We start from the raw sequence: 25,977 nt of genomic DNA on the forward strand, positions 1-25,977 counted from the left end.
GAAGAGCAGTGTGGTTTCAGAAGTGGTAGAGGATGTGTGGATCAGGTGTTTGCTTTGAAGAATGTATATGAGAAATACTTAGAAAAGCAAATGGATTTGTATGTAGCATTTATGGATCTGGAGAAGGCATATGATAGAGTTGATAGAGATGCTCTGTGGAAGGTATTAAGAATATATGGTGTGGGAGGCAAGTTGTTAGAAGCAGTGAAAAGTTTTTATCGAGGATGTAAGGCATGTGTATGTGTAGGAAGAGAGGAAAGTGATTGGTTCTCAGTGAATGTAGGTTTGCGGCAGGGGTGTGTGATGTCTCCATGGTTGTTTAATTTGTTTCTGGATGGGGTTGTTAGGGAGGTGAATGCAAGAGTTTTGGAAAGAGGGGCAAGTATGAAGTCTGTTGGGGATGAGAGAGCTTGGGAAGTGAGTCAGTTGTTGTTCGCTGATGATACAGCGCTGGTGGCTGATTCATGTGAGAAACTGCAGAAGCTGGTGACTGAGTTTGGTAAAGTGTGTGAAAGAAGAAAGTTAAGAGTAAATGTGAATAAGAGCAAGGTTATTACGTACAGTAGGGTTGAGGGTCAAGTCAATTGGGAGGTGAGTTTGAATGGACAAAAACTGGAGGAAGTGAAGTGTTTTAGATATCTGGGAGTGGATCTGGCAGCGGATGGAACCATGGAAGCGGAAGTGGATCATAGGGTGGGGGAGGGGGCGAAAATTCTGGGAGCCTTGAAGAATGTGTGGAAGTCGAGAACATTATCTCAGAAAGCAAAAATGGGTATGTTTGAAGGAATAGTGGTTCCAACAATGTTGTATGGTTGCGAGGCGTGGACTATGGATAGAGTTGTGCGCAGGAGGATGGATGTGCTGGAAATGAGATGTTTGAGGACAATGTGTGGTGTGAGGTGGTTTGATCGAGTAAGTAACGTAAGGGTAAGAGAGATGTGTGGAAATAAAAAGAGCGTGGTTGAGAGAGCAGAAGAGGGTGTTTTGAAATGGTTTGGTCACATGGAGAGAATGAGTGAGGAAAGATTGACCAAGAGGATATACGTGTCGGAGGTGGAGGGAATGAGGAGAAGAGGGAGACCAAATTGGAGGTGGAAAGATGGAGTGAAAAAGATTTTGTGTGATCGGGGCCTGAACATGCAGGAGGGTGAAAGGAGGGCAAGGAATAGAGTGAATTGGAGCGATGTGGTATACCGGGGTTGACGTGCTGTCAGTGGATTGAATCAAGGCATGTGAAGCGTCTGGGGTAAACCATGGAAAGGTGTGTAGGTATGTATATTTGCGTGTGTGGACGTATGTATATACATGTGTATGGGGGTGGGTTGGGCCATTTCTTTCGTCTGTTTCCTTGCGCTACCTCGCAAACGCGGGAGACAGCGACAAAGCAAAAAAAAAAAAATATATATCCCTGGGGATAGGTATCGCTGGGGATAGGGGATTAAGAATACTTCCAACGTATTCCCTGCGTGTCATAGAAGGCGACTAAAAGGGGAGGGAGCTGGTGGCTGGAAATCCTCCCCTCTCTTTTTTTTTTTAATTTTCAAAAAGAAGGAACAGAGGGGGCCAGGTGAGGATATTCCAAAAAAGGCCCAGTCCTCTGTTCCTAACGCTACCTCACTAACGCGGGATATGGCGAATAGTTTAAAAGAAAGAAAGATATATATATATATATATATATATATATATATATATATATATATATATATATATATATATATATATAATGGGGAGGTGATAACAAGTAGTGGTGATGTGAGAAGGAGATGGAGTGAGTATTTTGAAGGTTTGTTGAATGTGTTTGATGATAGAGTGGCAGATATAGGGCGTTTTGGTCAAGGTGGTGTGCAAAGTGAGAGGCTTAGGGAGAATGATTTGCTAAACAGAGAAGAGGTAGTAAAAGCTCTGCGGAAGATGAAAGCCGGCAAGGCAGCAGGTTTGGATGGTATTGCGGTGGAATTTATTAAAAAAGGGGGTGACTGTATTGTTGACTGGTTGGTAAGGTTACTTAATGTATGTATGATTCATGGTGAGGTGCCTGAGGATTGGCGGAATGCTTGCATAGTGCCATTGTATTAAGGCAAAGGGGATAGGAGTGAGTGCTCAAATTACAGAGGTATAAGTTTGTTGAGTATTGCTGGCAAATTATATGGGAGGGTATTGATTGAGAGGGTGAAGGCATGTACAGAGCAGCAGATTGGGGAAGAGCAGTGTGGTTTCAGAAGTGGTAGAGGATGTGTGGATCAGGTGTTTGCTTTGAAGAATGTATGTGAGAAATACTTAGAAAAGCAAATGGATTTGTATGTAGCATTCATGGATCTGGAGAAGGCATATGATAGAGTTGATAGAGATGCTCTGTGGAAGGTATTAAGAATATATGGTGTGGGAGGCAAGTTGTTAGAAGCAGTGAAAAGTTTTTATCGAGGATGTAAGGCATGTGTAGGAGTAGGAAGAAAGGTAAGTGATTGGTTCTCAGTGAATGTAGGTTTGCGGCAGGGGTGTGTGATGTCTCCATGGTTGTTTAATTTGTTTCTGGATGGGGTTGTTAGGGAGGTGAATGCAAGAATTTTGGAAAGAGGGGCAAGTATGAAGTCTGTTGGGGATGAGAGAGCTTGGGAAGTGAGTCAGTTGTTGTTCGCTGATGATACAGCGCTGGTGGCTGATTCATGTGAGAAACTGCAGAAGCTGGCGACTGAGTTTGGTAAAGTGTGTGAAAGAAGAAAGTTAAGAGTAAATGTGAATAAGAGCAAGGTTATTAGGTACAGTAGGGTTGAGGGTCAACTCAATTGGGAGGTAAGTTTGAATGGAGAAAAACTGGAGGAAGTAAAGTGTTTTATATATCTGGGAGTGGATCTGGCAGCGGATGGAACCATGGAAGCAGAAGTGAATCATAGGGTGGGGGAGGGGGCGAAAATTCTGGGAGACTTGAAGAATGTTTGGAAGTCGAGAACATTATCTCGGAGAGCAAAAATGGGTATGTTTAAAGGAATAGTGGTTCCAACAATGTTGTATGGCTGTGAGGCGTGGGCTATGGATAGAGTTATGTGCAGGAGGGTGGATGTGCTGGAAATGAGATGTTTCAGGACAATATGTGGTGTGAGGTGGTTTGACTGAGTAAGTAATGTAAGGGTAAGAGAGATGTGTGGAAATAAAAAGAGCGTGGTTGAGAGAGCAGAATAGGGTGTTTTGAAATGGTTTGGGCACATGGAGAGAATGAGTGAGGAAAGATTGACCAAGAGGATATATGTGTCGGAGGTGGAGGGAACGAGGAGAAGAGGGAGACCAAATTGGAGGTGGAAAGATGGAGTGAAAAAGATTTTGTGTGATCAGGGCCTGAACATGCAGGAGGGTGAAAGGAGGGCAAGGAATAGAGTGAATTGGAGCAATGTGGTATACTGGGGTTGACGTGATGTCAGTGGATTGAATCGGGGCATGTGAAGCGTCTGGGGTTAACCATGGAAAGCTGTGTAGGTATGTATATTTTGCGTGTGTGGACGTATGTATATACATGTGTATGGGGGTGGGTTGGGCCATTTCTTTCGTCTGTTTCCTTGCGCTACCTCGCAAACGCGGGAGACAGCGACAAAGCAAATATAAAAAAAAAAAATTTTATTTATTCATTTTGCTTTGTCGCTGTCTTTCACGTTAGCAAGGTAGCGCAAGGAAACAGATGAAAGAATGGCCCAACCCACCTACATACACATGTATATACATATACGTCCACACACGCAAATATACATACCTATACATCTCAACATATACATATATATATACACACACAGACATATACATATATACACATGTAAATAATTCACATCGTCTGCCTTTATTCATTCCCATCACCACCTCGCCACACATGAAATAACTACCCCCTCCCCTCATGTGTACGAGGTAGCGCTAGGAAAAAACAACAAAGGCCACATTCGTTCACACTCAGTTTCTTGCTGTCATGTAATAATATATCGAAACCAAAGCTCCCTTTCCACATCCACGCCCCACAGAACTTTCCATGGTTTACCCCAGACGCTTCACATACCCTGGTTCAATCCATTGACAGCACGTCAACCCTGGTATACCACATCGTTCCAATTCACTCTATTCCTTGCACCCCTTTCACCCTCCTGCATGTTCAGGCCCCGATCACTCAAAATATTTTTCACTCCATCTTTCCACCTCCAATTAGGTCTCCCACTTCTTGTTCCCTCCACCTCTGACACATATATCCTCTTGGTCAAACTTTCCTCACTCATTCTCTCCGTGTGACCAAACCATTTCAAAACACCCTCTTCTGCTCTCTCAGCCACACTCTTTTTATTACCACACATCTCTCTTACCCTTTTATTACTTACTTGATCAAACCATCTCACACCACACATTGTCCTCAAACATCTCATTTCCAGCACATCCACCCTCCTCTGCACAACTCTATCCATAGCCCATGCCTCGCAACCATATAACATTGTTGGAACCACTATTACTTCAAACATACCTACTGTTGCTTTCCGAGATAATGTTCTCGACTTCCACACATTTTTCAACGCTCCAAAGAACTTTCGCCCCCTCCCCCACACTATGATTCACTTCCGCTTCCATGGTTCCATCTGCTGCCAAATCCACTCCCAGATATCTAAAACATTTCACTTCCTCCAGTTTTTCTCCATTCAAACTTACCTCCCAAATGAATTTTTCCTCAACCTTCCTGTACCTAATAACCTTGTTCTTATCCACACTTACTCTCAGCTTTCTTCTTTCACACACTTTACCAAACTCTGTCACCAGCTTCTGCAGTTTCTCACACGAATCAGCCACCAGTGCTGTATCATCAGCGAACAACAACTGACTCATTTCCCAAGCTCTCTCATCTATAACGGACTGCATACTTGCCCCTCTCTCCAAAACTCTGGCATTCACGTCCCTAACAACCCCATCCAGAAACAAATTAAACAACCATGGAGACATCACACACCCCTGCCGCAAACCAACAATCACTGAGAACCAATCACTTTCCTCTCTTCCTACTCGTGCACATGCCTTATATCCTCTATAAAAACTTTTTACTGCTTCCAACAACTTGCTTCCCACACCATATATTCTTAATACCTTCCATTGAGCATCTCTATCAACTCTATCATATGCCTTCTCCAGATCCATAAATGCTACATACAAATCTATTTGCATTTCCAAGTATTTCTCACATACATTCTTCAAAGCATACACCTGATCAACACATCCTCTACCGCTTCTGAAACCACACTGCTCTTCCCCAATCTGATGCTCTGTACCTGCCTTCACCCTCTCAATCAATTCCCTCCCATATAATTTCCCAGGAATAGTCAACAAATTTTTACCTCTGTAATTTGAGCTCTCACCTTTATCCCCTTTGCCTTTGTACAATGGCACTATGCATGCACTCTGCCAATCCTTGGGCTCCTCACCATGAGTCATACATACATTAAATATCCTTACCAACCAGTCAACAACAAAGTCACCCTCTTTTTCGATAAATTCCATTGTAATACCATCCAAACCCGCTGTCTTGCCGGATTTCATCTTCAGCAAAGCCTTTACTACCTCCTCTCTGTTTACCAAATCATTTTTCCTAACCCTCTCACTCCGCACACCACCTCGACCAAAACACCCTACATCTTCTACTCTATCATCTAACACATTCAACAAACCTTCAAAATACTCACTCCATCTCCTTCTCACGTCGCCACTACTTGTTATCATCTCCCCATTAGCCCCCTTCATCGATGTTCCCATTTGTTCTCTTGTCTTATGCACTTTATTTACCTCCTTCCAAAACATCTTTTTATTCTCCCAAAAATTTAATGATACTCTCTGATCTCAACTCTCATCTGCCCTCTTTTTCACCTCTTGCACCTTTCTCTTGACCTCCTGCCTCATTCTTTTATACATCTTCCACTCATTTGCACTACTTCCCTGCAAAACTCATCCAAATGCCTCTCTCTTCTCTTTCACTAATAATCTTGCTTCTTCATCCCACCACTCACTACCCTTTCTAAACTGCCCACCTCCCACGCTTCTCATGCCACAAGCATCTTTTGCGCAAGCCATCACTGCTTCCTTAAATATATCCTATTCCTCACCCACTCCCCTTACGTCCTTTGCTCTCACCTTTTTCCATTCTGCACTCAATCTCTCCTGGTACTTCCTCACACAAGTCTCCTTCCCAAGCTCACCTACTCTCACCACTCTCTTCACGCCAACATTCTCTCTTCTTTTCTGAAAACCTCTACAAATCTTCCTCTTCGCCTCCACAAGATAATGATCAGACATCCCTCCAGTTGCACCTCTCAGCAAATTAACATCTAAAAGTCTCTCTTTCGTGCACCTAACATAATCCAATAACGCTCTCTGGCCATCTCTCCTACTTACATGCGTATACTTATGGATATCTCTCTTTTTAAACTAGGTATTCCCAATCACCAGTCCTTTTTCAGCACACAAATCTATAAGCTCTTCACCATTTCCATTTACAACTCTAACACCCTATGTACACCAATCATTAATTATTCCCTCAACTGCTACATTACTCACCTTTGCATTCAAATCACCAATCACGATAACCCGGTCTCGTGCATCAAAACTACTAACACACTCACTCAGCTGCTCCCAAAACACTTGCCTCTCATGATTTTTTTCTCATGCCCATGTGCATATGCACCAATAATTACCCATTTCTCTCCATCCACTTTCAGTTTTACCCTTATCAATCAAGAGTTTACTTTCTTACACTTTATCACACACGCCCACCACTCCTGTTTCAGTAGTGCTACTCCTTCCCTTGCTCTTGTCCTCTCACCAACTCCTGACTTTACTCCCAAAACATTCCCAAACCATTCTTCCCCTTTACCCTTGAGCTTCGTTTCACTCAGAGCCAAAACATCCAGGTTCCTTTCCTCAAACATACCACCTATCCCTCCTTTGTCCTCATCTTGGTTACATCCACACACATTTAGACACCCCAATCTGAGCCTTCGAGGAGGATGAGCACTCCCTGCGTGACTCCTTTTTCTGTTTCCCCTTTTAGAAAAAGTTGAAATACAAGGAGGGGAGGGTTTCTAGCCCTCTGCTCCCGTCCCCTTTAGTCGCCTTCTACAACACGTGAGGAATGCGTGGGAAGTATTGTTCCTCCCCAATATTACCCCTGGGGATAGGGGAGAAAGAATACTTCCCACGTATTCCATGCGTGTCGTAGAAGGCGACTAAAAGGGAAGGGAGCAGGGGGCTGGAAATCCTCCCCTCTCGTTTTCAGTTTTCCTAAAGAAGGAACAGAGGAAGGGGTCAAGTGAGGATATTCCCTCAAAGGCTCAGTCCTCTGTTCTTACTGCTATCTTGCTAATGTAGGAAATGGCGAATAGTATGAACAAAAAAATTAAAATAAGTTCTGTATCTACACATACATTGTCCAACCTTCCATGTGACAGGATGTGTGTCAGTGGCACTCTTGGGCTACCTACAAAACAACATGTCAACCTGAACACTCTCTGCCCCACTCCACCAGCTTGATATCTGAATTATGCCCGATTAGATCTACCACTTTCACAAAAGAGTGTCTATCTCCAATAAATCTGACTGTAAAAGACATACATAAATTAGATACCTTTACAGGTGAACTAGTGAACCAGTAACTCACTCCAGAGGCCTATGTTGCAGCTGTGGTAGCCTTAGCTTATACAATGGGTCATGGCCCTCTGGCCGTAAGAGTTGTGACTCAGTTGACCACAAGAACTCTATGACAATTTCCTCAAGGGTCAGAGTGGCAAATGCTGGACTGATGTCCATCACCACAATCACCTTGTACCAACAAGTGCTTGTACAGATACAAGAATTATCCTATACCTACTCCTGTGAATGTCATAAACAATTCATAAACAAGTGCACAACTAAGCAAGAAAATAGCTTAGTTTTCCCATAGTTATGTATATGTCAACTATTATATTACTGTTATGCAACCATAATGTATGTCAACACAATGCTACTGCAATTCAACCAATATGTAACTTTACATCATGTAATGTTCAATGAATCATGATTAAATGTATAAACCATAAAATTTGCTTTGTAAAACTTCCTGTATTATGTCGACAGACTTCATTCATGTGCTCATCCAAAATGAAGAATATCCCAACAATCTTGATCTTAAGCTCTTTTGTGATTAAGGAGCTCATTACTATTATGACCCCCCAAATTATGTAATTCATCAACTGTATATTTTCAGCTAAATGGCTATCTGAATTCAACAAACCATTCTTCATCTCATTCATTTACTTATTATCTCTGACTCCTGTTCCCTCCGGAAACACCCAACAAGAAGGAGGCCTTAGCAAATGAGTCTCCGCTTATCAGTGTCTTTACATGCCTCCCTCGCATACACCATTCCACGTATTCTTCCACCATTTCTCTCCCTCCAGTACTCTTCCAATTTATTTCCCAAGTCACAGATGGTCTTCCTCTCACATCAACACTTTTAATGATACTATCATACACTCTTGGCCAAGAAGTGGCACTGGAGTTCACTAGATATGGAAAGTCTAATGCTATGGCCACCCCACTGAAGGAGTTCCAGAAGGGAACAGGCATTAGAGATATGGATAAATCACACACTCTCCCTGTAAATTCCCTGTTTTGCATTCTTTCCACATGCCCAACCCGCCTTAAATTATCATGGTTCACTCTAACACTCCACAATTCATTCCCTTTGCATTACCTGCCATACCAAATCTCTCATACACCCCACCCTAATATCTTTCTTCATTCCATCTATTCATATCACAGGTTCCTCTCAAATAACTCACTTCCACAGCTTCTTTCCACGACCTCTGCATTTACCTCCCTCACCATCCCCTATCCATTAAAAATTAAATATCCAAGCTGATATCACACACATCTGACACAGGCCAATCTTCACCTGGAACAACTCGCTCTCCTCTCTTCCTATTCGCACACAAACCTTAAACTCTTAACAAAAACTTCTTATGCTTCTAGTAGCTTTCCTAACACACCATATATGTCTTGACCCTCCACAAGGCATTTCTACATACTGTTCTCCACATCATCGATAACACATACTTGTCCTTCTGTTTCTGTAAGTATTTCTCACACACACATTCTCTAGATCAAGCATCTTATCTACACACCTTCTACCACTCCTAAAACCAAGTCCATGACTTCACCCTCTTAAGCACTCTCTCCCGTACAACTTACCTGGTACACCCCGTAAACTTACACTGCTGTAGTATGACCACTCATCTTTGTCCCCGTTGACTTTAAACAGTGGCACTGTACATGCATTCTGCCAATCCTCAGGCACCTTACCAGGATTCAATTCCTTGACCCAAACACCCTACATCTCTCACCCTATTATCTAATACATTCAACAACCCTTCAAAATATTCCCTCATCTCCTCCTTACCCTATTACTACCTGTTAATAATGCTTCCCCCTTTTAACTCCTTCAATGATGTAACCAGTTGCTCTATTGATTTTCTCACACTATTAACCTACTTCCAAAACATCTTACTCTCCATAAAGCTGACTGATGCTCACTCACCCCAACTCTCATTTGCCCCTTTTTCAACCTCTGCACCTTCCTCTTGACTTCCCGCCACTATCTATCTATATCTGTTGCCTGTTCCATCTGTTACCTCCCATCATGGGTGTGGCCATGACAAAAACCTCCACTTATCCCTGTCCACACATGCCTCCCTTGCATACACCATTCCACACATTCTTCCCCCATTTGTCTCCCTCCAGTATTCTTTCACTCTATTTCCTCATGTTTCAGGTGGTCTTCCTTTAACACCAAGCCCTAAATTGTATTATCATACACTTCCTTTGTAAAAATCCCATCTTGCATTCTTTCCACATGCCCAAACCACCTTCATGTATTATGTTTCACCCACTGTACCACTCCACAATTCATTCCTTTGAATTCCCTGCCATGCTAAATCTATCATACGTCCCCTCACTTCTTTCTTCATTCATTTAATCATACCTCATGATCCTCTCAAATAGCTCATTTTATAGCCTGGATTCTTGACCTCTGTAACTCATTCCATGTCCATGTTTTGGTTGCATAGGTTTGGGTCAGGAGTACGAAGCTGTCCCTTAATATTTCCCTTCCATACTTACACCTCTAGCTTTCATTATTCTATTTGGAGACCCAATGACTTTTATACCCTGTCCTATTCTCTCCCTGATCTCTCCTTCCATATCATCAAACTTACCCAAGGTAACTCCTAAATACTTAAATTCAGTCACCTCTTCCAGTCTTTCTTCCCTCACATCTATAACACAATTTAGTAAATTTTTTTTCTTTCATGTAAGGCTTTGCAAAATCAATAATTTCACTCTGTTTCCTTTCAAATACCATCACTTTACTTTCACTTGCATTTACCCTAAATTGCCTATAGCTTAAACACATCATAAAACACACATAATACCTTCTGCAATTCCTCTTCACTCTAAGCAAAAACACATTATCATCTGTAAACAGGCTTAATATTAGCCACCACACCTCAACACCACACTCCATTTCTGCACCCCCTTTCCTTAGTATGGTGTTCATCTTTCTTATCACTTTATCAATATATGTGTTACAAAGCCATCATACCATTACACAGCACTGCCTAACACCCACACATGTACCAAAACTTTCACTTAACTCTCCATCCACTCTTATGCATGCTTTTGCAACTTTATAGAAGGCTTTCAAACCATTCAACAGTTATCTGTAACACATCCCATAAAGTATTCCACTTGACTCTGTAATACAATTCCTCCAGATCAATAAAAGTTGCATTCAACTTCTTACCTTTTACAACATACTTTTCCATAGTCATTCTCACCACAAAAATCTGATCCACACATCCTCTACCTTTCCTAAAACCCCCTTACTCCTCACATATTCTCCATTCAATCATTTCCATCACACTATCAATTAACACTTGCTGGTATACTAAACAGACTTATTCCCCTACATTTGCTACATAGATCCTCAGCACCTTTTCCTATGAATACAGGAACAATAATATGTTTCATCCAATCCTTATGTTCAACCTTCTGCTTCTATGCTAAATTACATATCATATGCATCCACTGTCACATTCTCCTCCATATTTCAACATTTCAGTAATAATCCCATCCACTCCAGGAGCCTGAACTACCTTTAACATCATTATCACTCTTTTTAGCAAAGAGATATCCACCACATATCTTTTTCAAACATGCTCCCCTTCTACATCAGTGAGGTAGCACCAGGAACAGATGATGAAATGGATTCATTTGCTCACATCTACTCTCAAGCAGTCATGTATAATTCACTGAAACCAGCACACCCTATCCACAACCAGGCCCCAGAGACCTTTCCACGCTTTCTCCCAGCTGCTTCATAAGCCCTAGTTCAGTCCATTCACAGCAAGTTGCCCTCCGTACACTACATCACTCAAAGTCACTATGTCTCTTGCACACTTTTCACCCTCCTGCATGTTCAGGTCATGGTCACTAAAATCTTTTCAATAAATCCTTCCATCTCCAATACAGTCTCCTCCCTCTCCTTTTCCCCTTCACTTCTGACACATGTATCTTCTCTGTCAACCTCTCCATGCTCATTTTCTCCATAAGACCAAACCATTTCAGCACACCTTTAGCTCTCTCAACCACATTCTTCTTGTTACCACACCTCTCTCTTAACTTTTAATCACTTAATCAAACCACCTCACAAAACATACTGTCCTTAAACACTTAATTTCCAAAACATCCTCCCTTCTCTGCAAATTCTCATCCATAGCCCATTCTTCACACCCATACAACAATGTTGGGACTACTCCATCTTCAAACATTCCTAATTTTGCCCCTCTAGATAACAACCTCTCTTTCCACACATTCCTCAATTATCCCAGAACCTTTACTCCCTCACCCACCCTATGACTCTTCAACTTCCATGATTCCATTGATGCCATGTCCACTCCCATACATCTAAAACTCTCCACTTCCTCCAATTTCTCTCCATTTAAAGTTACAACCTAACTAAGCTGTCCCTCTGCCCTACTACACCTAATAACCTTGCTTTTGTTGATATCTATTCTCAACTCCATCTTTTCACACACACTCCCTAACTCAGGCAACCACTTCTGCAGCTTCTAACTCAAATCTGCCACCAGTGCTGTGTCAAACAACTGACTCACTTCCCAAACCCCCCTCACCCCTTCAGACTGCATACTTGCCTCTCTCTCTCTCTTTCTCTCTGAGACCCTTACATTTACCTCCCTTACCACCCCATCCATGAAAAAATTAAACAGCCATGGTGACATCACATCCCTGCTGCATACCCATTTCACCTGGAACCACTCATCCTCCTCTCTACCTTCTCATACACACACCTTTACTCCTAATAAAAACTTCTTGCTGCTTGCAGTAGCTTTCTCCCACAACTTATGTATATAAAGCCCTCCAAAAGGCATCCTTGTCAAAACTTTCATATCCTCTCTCCAGATCCATAAATGCCACATACATAGCCTTCTATTTCTCTCAGTATTTCTCACAATTTCTTGAAGGCAAACACTTGATCCACATAGTCATTACCATGCCTGAAATCATAGTCTTTCTCGCTAGTCTGATGCTCCATATATGCCTTTAACCTCTCCATCACCACTCTCCCACACTACTTACCTGGTACACTCAACAAACTTATAACTCTGTAGTTTGAATACTCATCTTTGATCCCTTTGCCTTTATTCATGCATCTGACCAATTTCTGACACCTCACTATGATCTAAAACACAATGAAAATCTTAACTAGCCAATCAATAACACAGTCATCCCCTTTCTTTAGAAATTCAACCTGCAATAACATCCACCCAAGCTGCAACATTTCAATCTTACACAAGGCTTTGACCACCTCTTCTCTCTTCACCAAGTTATCTTCCATGACTCTTTCACTTTGCATAGCTCCCAACTCAGTCAACCTACATCTACCACCCTATCATCAAACACATTCAACACTCCTTTAAAATACTCGCTCCATCTCCTTCTCACTACCCATCAACATTTCCCCATTTGCCTCCTTCAATGATGTTCCAACTTTTCTTTCTCACACTGTTAACTTCCTTCTAAAACATCATTCTGTTATCCATGAAGTTAATACCTGCTCATCCCAACTCTAATTTACTCCCTTTTTCAATCCCTACACTTTCCTTTTGATCTTGACCTCCTTCTGCTTTCTTTTGAACATCTAATCATTTGGACTCCATCCCTATAAGTACTGCCTATACACCTCTCTTTTCTTTTTCACTAGCATCTTTACTTAATCATCCCACCACTCACGATCCTTTCTCATCTGCCTACCTCATACCTTTTGCATGTCACACATTTCTGCACAAGGCAGTACTGCTTCCCTAAATTTTTCCCATTATTCACCCACTCTCCTTGTTTCATCTACTCTCACCTTTTGCCATTCTACATCCAATCTCTCCTGGTATTTCTTCGACAGTCTCTTTTTAAGACTACTTACTTTCAAAACCCTCTTCTCATTCATATCATTTCCTCTTCCTAAAACCTCAACAAATCTTCACCCTTGCCTCCACCAATAGTAATGATGAGACATCCCACCAACTGCCCCTCTCAGCATATTCACATCCAAGAGTCTCTCTTTTGCACACCTATCAATTAGTATATAATCCAATAGTGCCCTTTTACTATCTATCCTACTTATCCATGTATACTTATGTGTGTCCTCTTTTAAATTAGGTATTCCCAATCACCAGTCCTTTTTAAGCACAAAACACAAGTTGTTCACTATTACCATCCACATCACTTAATACCCCATGTACCCCAGATGTACCCTCAGCTGCCACATTTCTCACTCACATTTAAATCACCCATCAATAATACCTAATCTCTTGCATCAAAACTGATGACACATTCTCTCAGCTGCATGTTCACTAATTATCACCCATCTCTTGCAATCCAATTCCTTTTTACCAACACCAGTCTTGTGCTCATTTCCTTACACTGCGTGTTCCCTGCATCATGGTGTCATCTTCCTGCTACTGTGTTACCTATGGTAGACAAGATATTTCGTGTAATCAGGTGACCAACTCTAAGCATTTAAGTAGATTCCTATTTTAAATCCTTGAATATATCAATCCAAACTTCATGAGATAGAACATACAAGTACACTCTATGGTGTTCCTTCATAAAGATACATAAAAGGCTTTAAAGGTGCTGGTAAAAGGCTATGGGAATTACTAACCTCACAGGAATAATGTCTCTCTGGGAAAGCACTTTCTGTAAATTTTCCTGCTTCTTTGGAGGCAGCATTTGGAATGGTGTAACGTGGGTATCTGGGGAAAGTGTAGTTTCCCTTAGAGTTCTTTCAAGGTTGGCCAGGGCATCATCACTGGAGGGAAGAAATACTAATTATACAACAATAGTAATTATTTGAATAATAATAATGTTTTTTTTTTTTTGCTTTGTCGCTGTCTCCCGCGTTTGCGAGGTAGCGCAAGGAAACAGACGAAAGAAATGGCCCAACCCACCCCCATACACATGTATATACATACGTCCACACACGCAAATATACATACCTACACAGCTTTCCATGGTATACCCCAGACGCTTCACATGCCCTGATTCAATCCACTGAGAGCACGTCAACCCCGGTATACCACATCGATCCAATTCACTCTATTCCTTGCCCTCCTTTCACCCTCCTGCATGTTCAGGCCCCGATCATACGAAATCTTTTCACTCCATCTTTCCACCTCCAATTTGGTCTCCCACTTCTCCTCGTTCCCTCCACCTCCGACACATATATCCTCTTGGTCAATCTTTCCTCACTCATTCTCTCCATGTGCCCAAACCACTTCAAAACACCCCCTTCTGCTCTCTCAACCACACTCTTTTTATTTCCACACATCTCTCTTACCCTTACGTTACTTACTCGATCAAACCACCTCACACCACACATTGTCCTCAAACATCTCATTTCCAGCACATCCATCCTCCTGTGCACAACTCTATCCATAGCCCACGCCTCGCAACCATACAACATTGTTGGAACCACTATTCCTTCAAACATACCCATTTTTGCTTTCCGAGATAATGTTCTCGACTTCCACACATTCTTCAAGGCCCCCAGAATTTTCGCCCCCTCCCCCACCCTATGATCCACTTCCGCTTCCATGGTTCCATCCGCTGCCAGATCCACTCCCAGATATCTAAAACACTTTACTTCCTCCAGTTTTTCTCCATTCAAACTTACCTCCCAATTGACTTGACCCTCAACCCTACTGTACCTAATAACCTTGCTCTTATTCACATTTACTCTTAACTTTCTTCTTTCACACACTTTACCAAACTCAGTCACCAGCTTCTGCAGTTTCTCATATGAATCAGCCACCAGCACTGTATCATCAGCGAACAACAACTGACTCACTTCTGGAGAAGGCATATGATAGAGTTGATAGAGATGCAATAATAATAATAATAATAATAATAATAATAATAATAATAATAATAATAATAATAATAATTATAATAATAATAATAATCTATCCCTGGGGATACGGGAGAAAGAGTACTTCCCACGTATTCCCTGCATGTCATAGAAGGTGACTAAAAGGGGAGGGAGAAGGGGGCTGAAATCCTCCCCTCTTGTTTCTTAATTTTTCAAAAGGAACAGAGAAGGGGGGCCAAGTGAGGATACTCCCTCTAAGGCTCAGTCCTCTGTCCTTGCTAAGGCTTCCCTCTAAGGCTCAGTCCTCTGTTCTTGCTAAGGCAAGAAATAGTGAATTTGTATGTAAAAAAAAATCATAATAATACCATCAACTTATATACAGGCTGAACCTCTTTAATCGAGCAACATTGAAACCTGGCCACTGCTGGACCACGGAAAATGCCAGAAAACAGAAATAGACCCCTAAGGGAACCCCCTATGTAAAAATATTCCTGACCCCTAGTCTTGCAAGCTCATTCCATATACATATAGCTGTTTGATTATCAAAGGTAGAACAAAGTTTGAAATAAGAAATAATACAACCATTAAATCTTTCAAACAAGGTTTTTTATTGTTACATCAGTTTACATCAGAAGTATCCCCAGATGGAGACTCCTCAATATCTTGGGCAAGGGTTTTTCGTGGCATACAACACCAATACAGATTTGTTAGCATTATATACTTATTCTGGAGCTAAGTTTTCTAGTGCCACTAACAGCAAATTCATCCACAAACTTTGTCACAGCTTTGTGACAAGTAGTTAATGCCTGGCTGCATCAGTCCCAACCAGGAAGCTGGCTCATTCTGTCTCTTTCACCCTGTACATATTGCTGTTGGTTGTTTGAAAGAGAATTCAAGTTTTTATCGATTCTTTTAATACAACCTTACACTAAAAGCTTCCATGTCAGCACTACGCTTTTCTCTTTACACACTATGTGATGAAATTCATGTCAGCACCATGCTTTTCTCTGTACACATCATGTGCTGAAATTCCATGTCTCCACTCAAACTTGTGTAACCATCCTTGCAAATATTCACAGTCATAGTCTGGCTTCAGTTCACTATGAAAAACTGTGGCTTGCTCAAAAAGCATCTCCCAGAAATGCTTACACCTTCATTACATCAGAGCTTAAACCACTTTACGAGTACACACACTGTCTAATACTGTACTCCTGGCACCTTTCAAAGTTTTCTGAAATCAAACTTTTTTAGCTTTCATTTTCTAAAAAAAAAAGAATATAAGAAATCAACAGAACTCTTAATTAGCATGGCTGCAGTGTAAACAAATTTTGGTGCCTTAGAACTGCTAACAGTGCCGCCCTGGTGGCAGATCCACAAGCTAATGGCAGCATATTCAAAAAGTGTCAGACCATGGGAGTAACGACCACAGAGTGCCGGATTAAAAAGGTACAATTGTACATATATCATTTTCATGGCTGAATGCCATTTCCTGCATTAGCAAGGTAGCACCAATAACAGATGAAGAACGGCTACATCCTCTCATTCATTCTCTAGCTGCCATGTGTAATGCACCAATACCACAGCTCCCTATCTACATCCAGCCCCCACAGACCTTTCCATGTTTGACCCCGGACACTTCACATGTTCAGGTTTAGTCTACTGACAGCATATCGACCCCAATATAACACATCATTCCAATTCACTCTATCCTATACATGCCTTTCACACTCCAGCAAGTTCAGGCCCCAATTGCTCAAAATCTCTTTTATTCCATCCTTCCATCTCCAATCTGGTCTCCCTGTTCTCCTTGTCTACTCAACGTCTGACATACATGTATCCTCTTTGTCAGCCTTGCCTCACTCATTCACACCATTAGTCCAAAACATTCTAGCACACCCTCTTCTGCTCTTTCAACCACACTCTTTACACTACCACACATCACTCTTTCCTTTTCATACTTGATCAACCCGCCCCATACTACATACTGTCATCAAAATTTTTATTTCCAACATATCCAAAAATGACATGCCTTGAATCCATATAATATTTTTGGGACTGCTATTCCTTCAAACATACCTATCTTCTCACTCCCAGATAACATTCTCTACACACATTCTTAAGCACTTCCAGAACCTTCAACTCCTCATCCACACTATGATCAATTCCGCTTTCATTTGCTGCCATGTCTACTCCCAGACAACTAAAACATTTTACTTCCTCCAATTTTTCTCCATTTAAACTCAAATCCCAACTAACCTGTCCCACATCCCTGCTAAACTTAATAACCTTGCTTTTATTCACATTTACTCTCAACTTTTTCCTTTCACACACTCTTCCAATCTCAGTCACCAACTTCTGCAGTTTCTCACTTGAATCTGCCACCAGTGCTGTAACAACAGCAAACTGCAATTGACTTACATCCCGGCCCCCTTACCATTCTCTCCAAGACTGTTGCACTTACCTCACTAACCAACAAATCCATAAACCAACTGAACAACCATAGAGACATCATACACACCTGCCACACTCCATCCTTGACTTGGAACCATTCACTCTCTTCTCATCCTACACATTCACAAGCATTATACCCTTGATGAAAACTCACTGCTCCAAGCAGCCTCCTTTCCACATTGTATATTCTTAAGACCTTCTACAAAGCAACTCTGTCTTACCTATCATATACTTTCTCCAGATCCATAAATGCCACATGCAAATCCACATGTCTTTCTTAGTATTCTTATGCACATTCTTTAATGTAGACACCTGATCCACACATCCTCAATCAGGTAGTGTTGAAATGATTTGGCCATATGGAAAGAATTGAGTGACGAAAGGATGACAAAGAGGATATATATGTCAGAGGTGGCGGGAACAAGGGGAAGTGGGAGACGAAACTGGATGTGGAAGAATGGAGTGAAAAAGATTTTGAGCGCTCGGGACCTGAACATATAGGAAGGAGAGAGGAATGCAAGGAATAGAGTGAATTGGAACAATGTGGTACATCGGGGTTGATGTGCTATTAATGGACTGAACCAGGGCATGTAAAACTTCTGGGGTAAACCATGGAAAGGTCTGTGGGGCCTGGATGTGGATAGGGATCTGTGGTTTTAGTACATTACACATGACGAGAGACTGAGCGTGAACAAATGTGGTATTTTTGTCTGTTTTCCTGGTGCTACCTCACTGAAGAAAGGGGGTAGCGATGCTGCTTCCTGAAGGGCAGGGCAGATATAGGAATGGATGAAAGCAAGCATGACTATATATGTGTATATGTATATATGTATATCCCTGGGGATAGGGGAGAAAGAATACTTCCCACGTATTCCCTGCGTGTCGTAGAAGGCGACTAAAAGGGAAGGGAGCGGGGGACTGGAAATCCTCCCCTCTCGTTTTTTTTTTTTTTTTTTTTTTTTTTTTTTTTCCCCCCAAAAGAAGGAACAGAGAAGGGGGCCAGGTGAGGATATTCCCTCAAAGGCCCAGTCCTCTGTTCTTAGCGCTACCTCGCTAATGCGGGAAATGGCGAATAGTATGAAAAAAAAGAAAAAAAAATGTATATATGTCTGTGTATGTGGATGCATACGTATGTATATGTGTATATGTTGATTATTTATATATCTATTCATTATACTTGATTGCCGTTTCCTGTGTTAATGAGGTAGTGCCAGGAAACAGACAAACAACAGCCCATCCATTCGCATACACACACACACGTCTAAAGGGAACGGGAGCGGGGGCTAGAAACCCTCCCCTCCTTGTATTTTAACTTTCTAAAAGGAGAAACAGAAGGAGCCATTTGGGGAGTGTTTATCCTCCTTGAAGTCTCAGATTGGGGTGTCGAAATGTGTGTGGATGTAACCAAGATGAGAAAAAAAAAGGAGAGATAGGTAGTATGTTTGAGGAAAGGAACCTGGATGTTTTGGTTCTGAGTGAAATGAAACTCAAGGGTAAAGGGGAAGAGTGGTTTGAGAATGTCTTGGGAGTAAAGTCAGGGGTTGGTGAAAGGACAAGAGCAAAGGAGTAGCACTATTCCTGAAGCAGGAGTTGTGGGAGTATGTGATAGAATGTAAGAAAGTAAATTCTAGATTGATATGGGTACAACTGAAAGTGGATGGAGAGCGATGGGTGATTATTGGTGCCTATGCACCAAGTCATGAGAAGAAAGATCATGAGAGGCAAGTATTTTGGGAGCAGATGCGTGAGTCTGTCTGCAGCCTTGATGAACAAGACTGAGTTATAGTGATGGGTGATTTGAATGTAAAGGTGAGTAATGTGGCAGTTGAGGGTGTAACTGGTGTACATGGGGTGTTAAGTGTTGTAATGGAAATGGTGAAGAGCTTGTAGATTTGTGTGCTGTAAAAAGGACTAGTGATTGGGAATACCTGGTGTAAAAAGAGTGATATAAATAAGTATGTGCATGTAAGTAGGAGAGATGGCTAGAGAGCGTTATTGGATTACACGTTAATTGATAGGCGCTTGAAAGAGAGACTTTTGGATGTTAATGTGCTTAGAGGGGCATCTGGAGAAATGTCTGATCATTATCTTGTAGAGGCGAAGGTGAAGATTTGTAGAGGTTTTCAGAAAAAAAGAGAGAATGTTGGGGGGAAGAGAGTGGTGAGAGTAAGTGAGCTTGGAAAGGAGACTCGTGTGAGGAAGTACCAGGAGAGATTAAGTGCAGAATGGAAAAAGGTGAGAGCAAATGACATAAGGCGACTGGGGGAGGAATAGGATGTATTTAGCGAAGCAGTGATGGCTTGCGTAAAAGATGCCTGTGGCATGAAAAAGGTAGGAGGTGGACAGATTAGAAAGGGTAGTGAGGGTGGGATGAAGAAGTAAGAGTGTTAGTGAAAGAGAAGAGAGAGGCATTTGTATGATTTTTGTAAGGAAATAGTGCAAATGAGTGGGAGATGCATAAAAGAAAGAGGCAGGAGGTCAAGAGAAAGGTGCAAGAGGTGAAAAAGAGGGCAAAAGTGATTTGAGGTGATAGAGTTTCGTTAAATTTTACGAAGGATAAAAAGATGCTTTGGAAGGAAGTAAATAAAGTGCGTAAGGCAAGAGAACAAATGGGAACACCGGTGAAGGGAGCAAGGGGAGGTAATAGCAAGTAGTGGTGAAGTGGGAAGGAGATGGAGTGAGTATTTTGAAGGTTTGTTGAATGTGTTTGATGACAGAGTGGCGGATATAAGGTGTTTTGCTTGAGGGGTGTGCAAAGTGAGAGGGTCTGGGAGAATGTTTCAGTAAACAGAGACGAGGCAGTGAAAGCTTTGCGCAAGATGAAAGCTGGCGGGTTTGGATGGTATTATGGTGAAATTCATTAAAAAAGTGAGTGACTGTGTTGTTGACTGGTGATGAGAATATTCAATGTATGTATGAAGATTAGTGGAATGCATGCATAATAACATTGTATAAAGGCAATGGGGATAAAGGTGAGTGTTAAAATTACAGAGGTATAAGTTGGTTGAGTCTTCCTGGGAAATCATATTGGAGGGCTTTCATTGAAAGGGTGATGGCATGTACAGAGCATCAGATTAGAAAGAGCAGTGTGGTTCCATAAGTGGTAGAGGATGTGTGGATCAGGTGTATGCTTTGAAGAATGTATGTGCTTAGAAAGGCAGATGGATTTGTATGCAGCATTTATGGATCTGGAGAAGGCATATGATAAGAGTTGATAGAGATGCTCAATGGAAGTTATAAAGAGCATATGGCGTGGGAGGTAAGTTGCTAGAAGCAATGAAAAGTTTCTATCAAGGATGTATGGCATGTGTACGACTAGGAAGACAGGAAAGTAATTGGTTCTCAGTGAATGTTGGTTTATGGCAAGGGTGATGTCTCCATGGTTGTTTAAGTTGTTTATGGATGGGGTTATTAGGGAAATGAATGCAAGAGTTTTGGAGAGAGGGGCAAGTATGCACTGTTGTGGATCAGAGGGCTTGGGAAGTGAGTCAGTTGTTGTTTGCTGATAATATGGAACTGGTGGCTGATTCGAGTGAGAAACTGTAGAAGTGGTGACTGAGTTTGGTAAAGTGTGTGAAAGAAGAAAGCTGAGAGTAGATGTGAATAGGAGCAAGGTTATTAGGTTCAGTAGGGTTGAGGGACAAGTCAATTGGGAGGTAAGTTTGAATTGAGAAAAACTGGAGGAAGTGCAGTATTTTAGATATCTGGGAGTGGAATTAGCAACGGATGGAACCATGGAAGCGGAAGTGACTCACAGCGTGGGGGAGGGGGTAAAGGTTCTGCGAGCATTGAAGAATGTGTGAAAAGTGATAATGTTATCTTGGAGAGCAAAAGTGGGCATGTTTCAAGGAACAGTGGTTCCAACAATGGTATATGGTTGCGAGGCATGGGGTATAGATAGGGTTGTGCGGAGGAGGGTGGATGTGCTGAAAATGAAATGTTTGAGGACAATATGTGGTGAGAGGTGGCTTGATTAAGTAATGAAAGGGTAAGAGATGTGAGGTAATAAAAGGAGTGTGATTGAGAGAGCAGAAGAGGGTGTATTGAAACTAGTTTGGTAACATGGAGAGAATGAGTGAGGAAAGATTGACAAAGAGAATATATGTCTCAGAGGTGGAGGGGACGAGGAGAAGTGGGAGGCAGGCCAAAGTAGAGGTGGAAGGATGGAGTGAAAAAAAATTCTGAGCGATCAGGTCCTGAACATACAGGAAGGTGAAACCCATACAAGTAATAGAGTGAATTGGAACGATGTGGTATACCGGAGTCGATGCACTGTCAGTGGATTGAACCAGGGTATGTGAAGCGTAGGGGTAAACCATGGAAAGTTTTGCAGGGCCTAGATGTGGAAAGGGAGCTGTGGTTTCGGTGCATTACACATGACAAGAGACTGAGTGTGAACGAATGTGGCCTTTGTTGTCTTTCCTAGGGCTACCTTGCACACATGCAGGGGGAGGAGGTTGTCATTTCATGTGTGGCGGGGTGGTGATGGGAATGAATAAGGGCAGACAGTATGAAATATGCACATGCGTATATATGGATATAGACTGGGTGTGAACGAATGTGGCCTTTGTTGTCTTTCCTAGGGCTACCTTGCACACATGCAGGGGGAGGAGGTTGTCATTTCATGTGTGGCGGGGTGGTGATGGGAATGAATAAGGGCAGACAGCATGAATTATGCACATACGTATATATGTATATGTCTGTGTGTGTATATATATGTAAACGTTGAGATGTATAAGTATGTATATGTGTGTACGGGGATGTGTATGTATATACATGTGTATGTGGGTGGGTTGGGCCATTCTTTCGTCTGTTTCCTTGCGCTACCTCGCTAACGTGAGAGACGGCGACAAAGTATAATTATACAAAAAAATGTGGATGTTTTGGCTCTGAGTGAAACGAAGCTCAAGGGTAAAGGGGAAGAGTGGTTTGGGAATGTCTTGGGAGTAAAGTCAGGGGTTAGTGAGAGGACAAGAGCAAGGGAAGAAGTAGCACTACTCCTGAAACAAGAGTGGTGGGAGTATGTGATAGAGTGTAAGAAAGTAAACTCTAGATTCATATGGGTAAAACTGAAAGTGGATGGAGAGAAATGGGTGATTATTGGTGCATACGCACCTGGGCATGAGAAGAAAGATCATGAGAGGCAAGTGTTTTGGGAGCAGCTGAGTGAGCGTGTTAGTAGTTTTGAAGCATGAGACCGGTTTATACTGATGGGCAATTTGAATGCAAAGGTGAGTAATGTAGCAGTTGAGGGAATAATTGGTGTACATGTGGTGTTCAGTGTTCTAAATGGAAATGGTGAAGAGCTTGTAGATTTATGAGACTTGTGTGAGGAAGTACCAGGAGAGACTCAGTACAGAATGGAAAAAGGTGAGAACAAAGGACGTAAGGGGAGTGGGGGAAGAATGGGATGTATTTAGGGAAGCAGTGATGGCTTGGGCAAAAGATGCTTGTGGCACGAGAAGCGTGGGAGGTGGGTTGATTAGAAAGGGTAGCGAGTGGTAGGGTGAACAAGTAAGATTATTAGTGAAAGAGAAGAGAGAGGCATTTTGATAATTTTTGCAGGGAAATAATGCAAATGAGTGGGAGATGTATAAAAGAAAGAGGCAGAAGGTCAAGAGAAAGGTGCAAGAGGCAAAAAAGAGGGCAAATGAGAGTTGGGATCAGAGAGTATCATTAAATTTTAGGGAGAATAAAAAGATGTTTTGGAAGGAGGTAAATAAAGTGTGTAATACAAGGGAACAAATGGGAACATCAGTAAAGGGGGCTAATGGGGAGGTGATAACAAGTAGTGGTGATGAGAGAAGGAGATGGGGTGAGTATTTTGAAGGTTTGTTGAATGTGTATGATGACAGAGTGGCAAATATAGGGTGTTTAGGTCGAGGTGGTGTGCAAAGTGAGAGGGTTAGGGAGAATGATTTGGTAAACAGACAAGAGGTAGTAAAAGCTTTGCGGAAGATGAAAGCTGGCAAGGCAGCAGGTTTGGATGGTATTGTAGTGGAATTTATTAAAAAAGGGGGTGACTGTATTGTTGACTGGTTGGTAAGGTTATTTAATGTATGTATGACTCATGGTGAGGTGCGTGAGGACTGGCAAAATTGACTCACTTCCCAAGCTCTCTCATCCCCAACAGCCTGCATACTTGCCCCTCTTTCCAAAACTCTTGCATTCACCTCCCTAACAACCCCATCCATAAACAAATTAAACAACCATGGAGACATCACACACCCCTGCCGCAAACCTACATTCACTGAGAACCAATCACTTTCCTCTTTTCCTACACGTACACATGCCTTACATCCTCGATAAAAACTTTTCACTGCATAGTGCCATTGTACAAAGGCAAAGGGGATAAGAGTGAGTGCTCAAATTACAGAGGTATAAGTTTGTCGAGTATTCCTGGTAAATTATATGGGAGGGTATTGATTGAGAGGGTGAAGGAATGTACAGAGCATCAGATTGGGGAAGAGCAGTGTGGTTTCAGAAGTGGTAGAGGATGTGTGGATCAGGTGTTTGCTTTGTAAAATGTATGTGAGAAATTCTTAGAAAAGCAAATGGATTTGTATGTAGCATTTATGGATCTGGAGAAGGCATATGATGAGAGTTGATAGAGATGCTCTATGAAAGGTATTAAGAATATATGGTGTGGGGGGTAAGTTGTTAGAAGCAGTAAAAAGTTTTTATTGAGGATGTAAGGCATGGGTACGTGTAGGAAGAGAGGAAAGTGATTGGTTCTCAGTGAATGTTGGTTTGTGGCATGGGTGCATGATGTCTCCATGGTTGTTTAATTTGTTTATGGATGGGGTTGTTAGGGAGGTGAATGCAAGAGTTTTGGAAAGAGGGGCAAGTATGCAGTCTGTTGTGGATGAGAGAGCTTGGGAAGTGAGTCAGTTGTTGTTCGCTGATGATACAGTACTGGTGGCTGATTCGGGTGAGAAACTGCAGAAGCTGGTGACTGAGTTTGGTAAAGTGTGTGAAAGAAGAAAGCTGAGAGTAAATGTGAATAAGAGCAAGGTTATTAGGTACAGTAGGGTTGAGGAACAAGTCAATTGGGAGGTAAGTTTGAATGGAGAATAACTGGAGGAAGTGAAGTGTTTTAGATATCTGGGAGTGGATTTGGCAGCAGATGGAACCATGGAAGCGGAAGTGAATCATAGGGTGACGGCGAAACTTCTGGTAGCGTTGAAAAATATGTGGAAGTCGAGAACGTTAATCTTGGAAAGCAGTGCTTTGCCCACCCTGAGACTCATTCCACTTCCATGGTGCAATACGCTGCTAAATCCACTCCCACATATCTAAAACACTTCACTTCTTCCAGTTTTTCTCCATTCAAACTTACCTCACAATTAACTTGTCCCTCAACCCTATTGAAGCTAATAACTTTGCTCTTAGTCACATTTCCTCTCAGCTTTCTTCTTTCACACTCTTTAGCAAACCGAGTCACCATTTTCTGCAGCTTCTCACCTGAATCAGTTACCAGCGCTGTATCGTCAGCGAACAACACATGATTCACTTCCCAAGCCCTCTCATCCGCAACAGACTGCATACTTGGCCCTGTCTCTAAAACTCTTGCTTTCACCTCCCTAACCACCCAAACCATAAACAAATTATACAACAATGGAGACATCACACACCCCTGCCACAAATCAACATTAACTGGGAACCAATCACTTTCCTCTCTTCCTGCTTGTACACATGCCTTACATACTTCGTCAAATCTTTCACTGCTTCTAGCAACTTACCTCGCACACCATATACTCTTAATACCTTCAACAAAGCATCTCTATATATATTTATATAGATACATAGATAGGGTTGTAAGGAGGAGGGTGGATGAGCACTTTTGTGAAATAATCACATCATCAGAGGAGATACAAGAAAGAAATAGAAGTCAATCAATATACAATTAACAGACATAGTAGGGACACCATTTGGTGAGCAAGTGACTACTCGAATGTAGGTTGGGTGCATTCGACTATGGTAACGTGCATATCATAAACTTATTTGGAGGACAAGAAGGGGAAGTTTACAAATTCTATCAACAA

The 25,977-nt window shown here is 41.9% G+C and overlaps 1 protein-coding gene across 1 annotated transcript in view; it reads right to left on the reverse strand.

Moving 5' to 3' along the window:
* Nup214 (nuclear pore complex protein Nup214) overlaps positions 1–25,977 on the reverse strand; it is a 380,758-nt gene that overhangs the window by 134,041 nt on the left and 220,740 nt on the right. The window contains exon 13 of the mRNA XM_071662750.1: positions 14,276–14,422. Coding sequence (XP_071518851.1) covers positions 14,276–14,422 — 147 coding nt within the window. The remainder of the gene's footprint in view (positions 1–14,275; positions 14,423–25,977) is intronic.

This window comes from Panulirus ornatus, chromosome 6 (genome assembly GCF_036320965.1).
Source record: "Panulirus ornatus isolate Po-2019 chromosome 6, ASM3632096v1, whole genome shotgun sequence".
Lineage (NCBI taxonomy): Eukaryota > Metazoa > Arthropoda > Malacostraca > Decapoda > Palinuridae > Panulirus > Panulirus ornatus.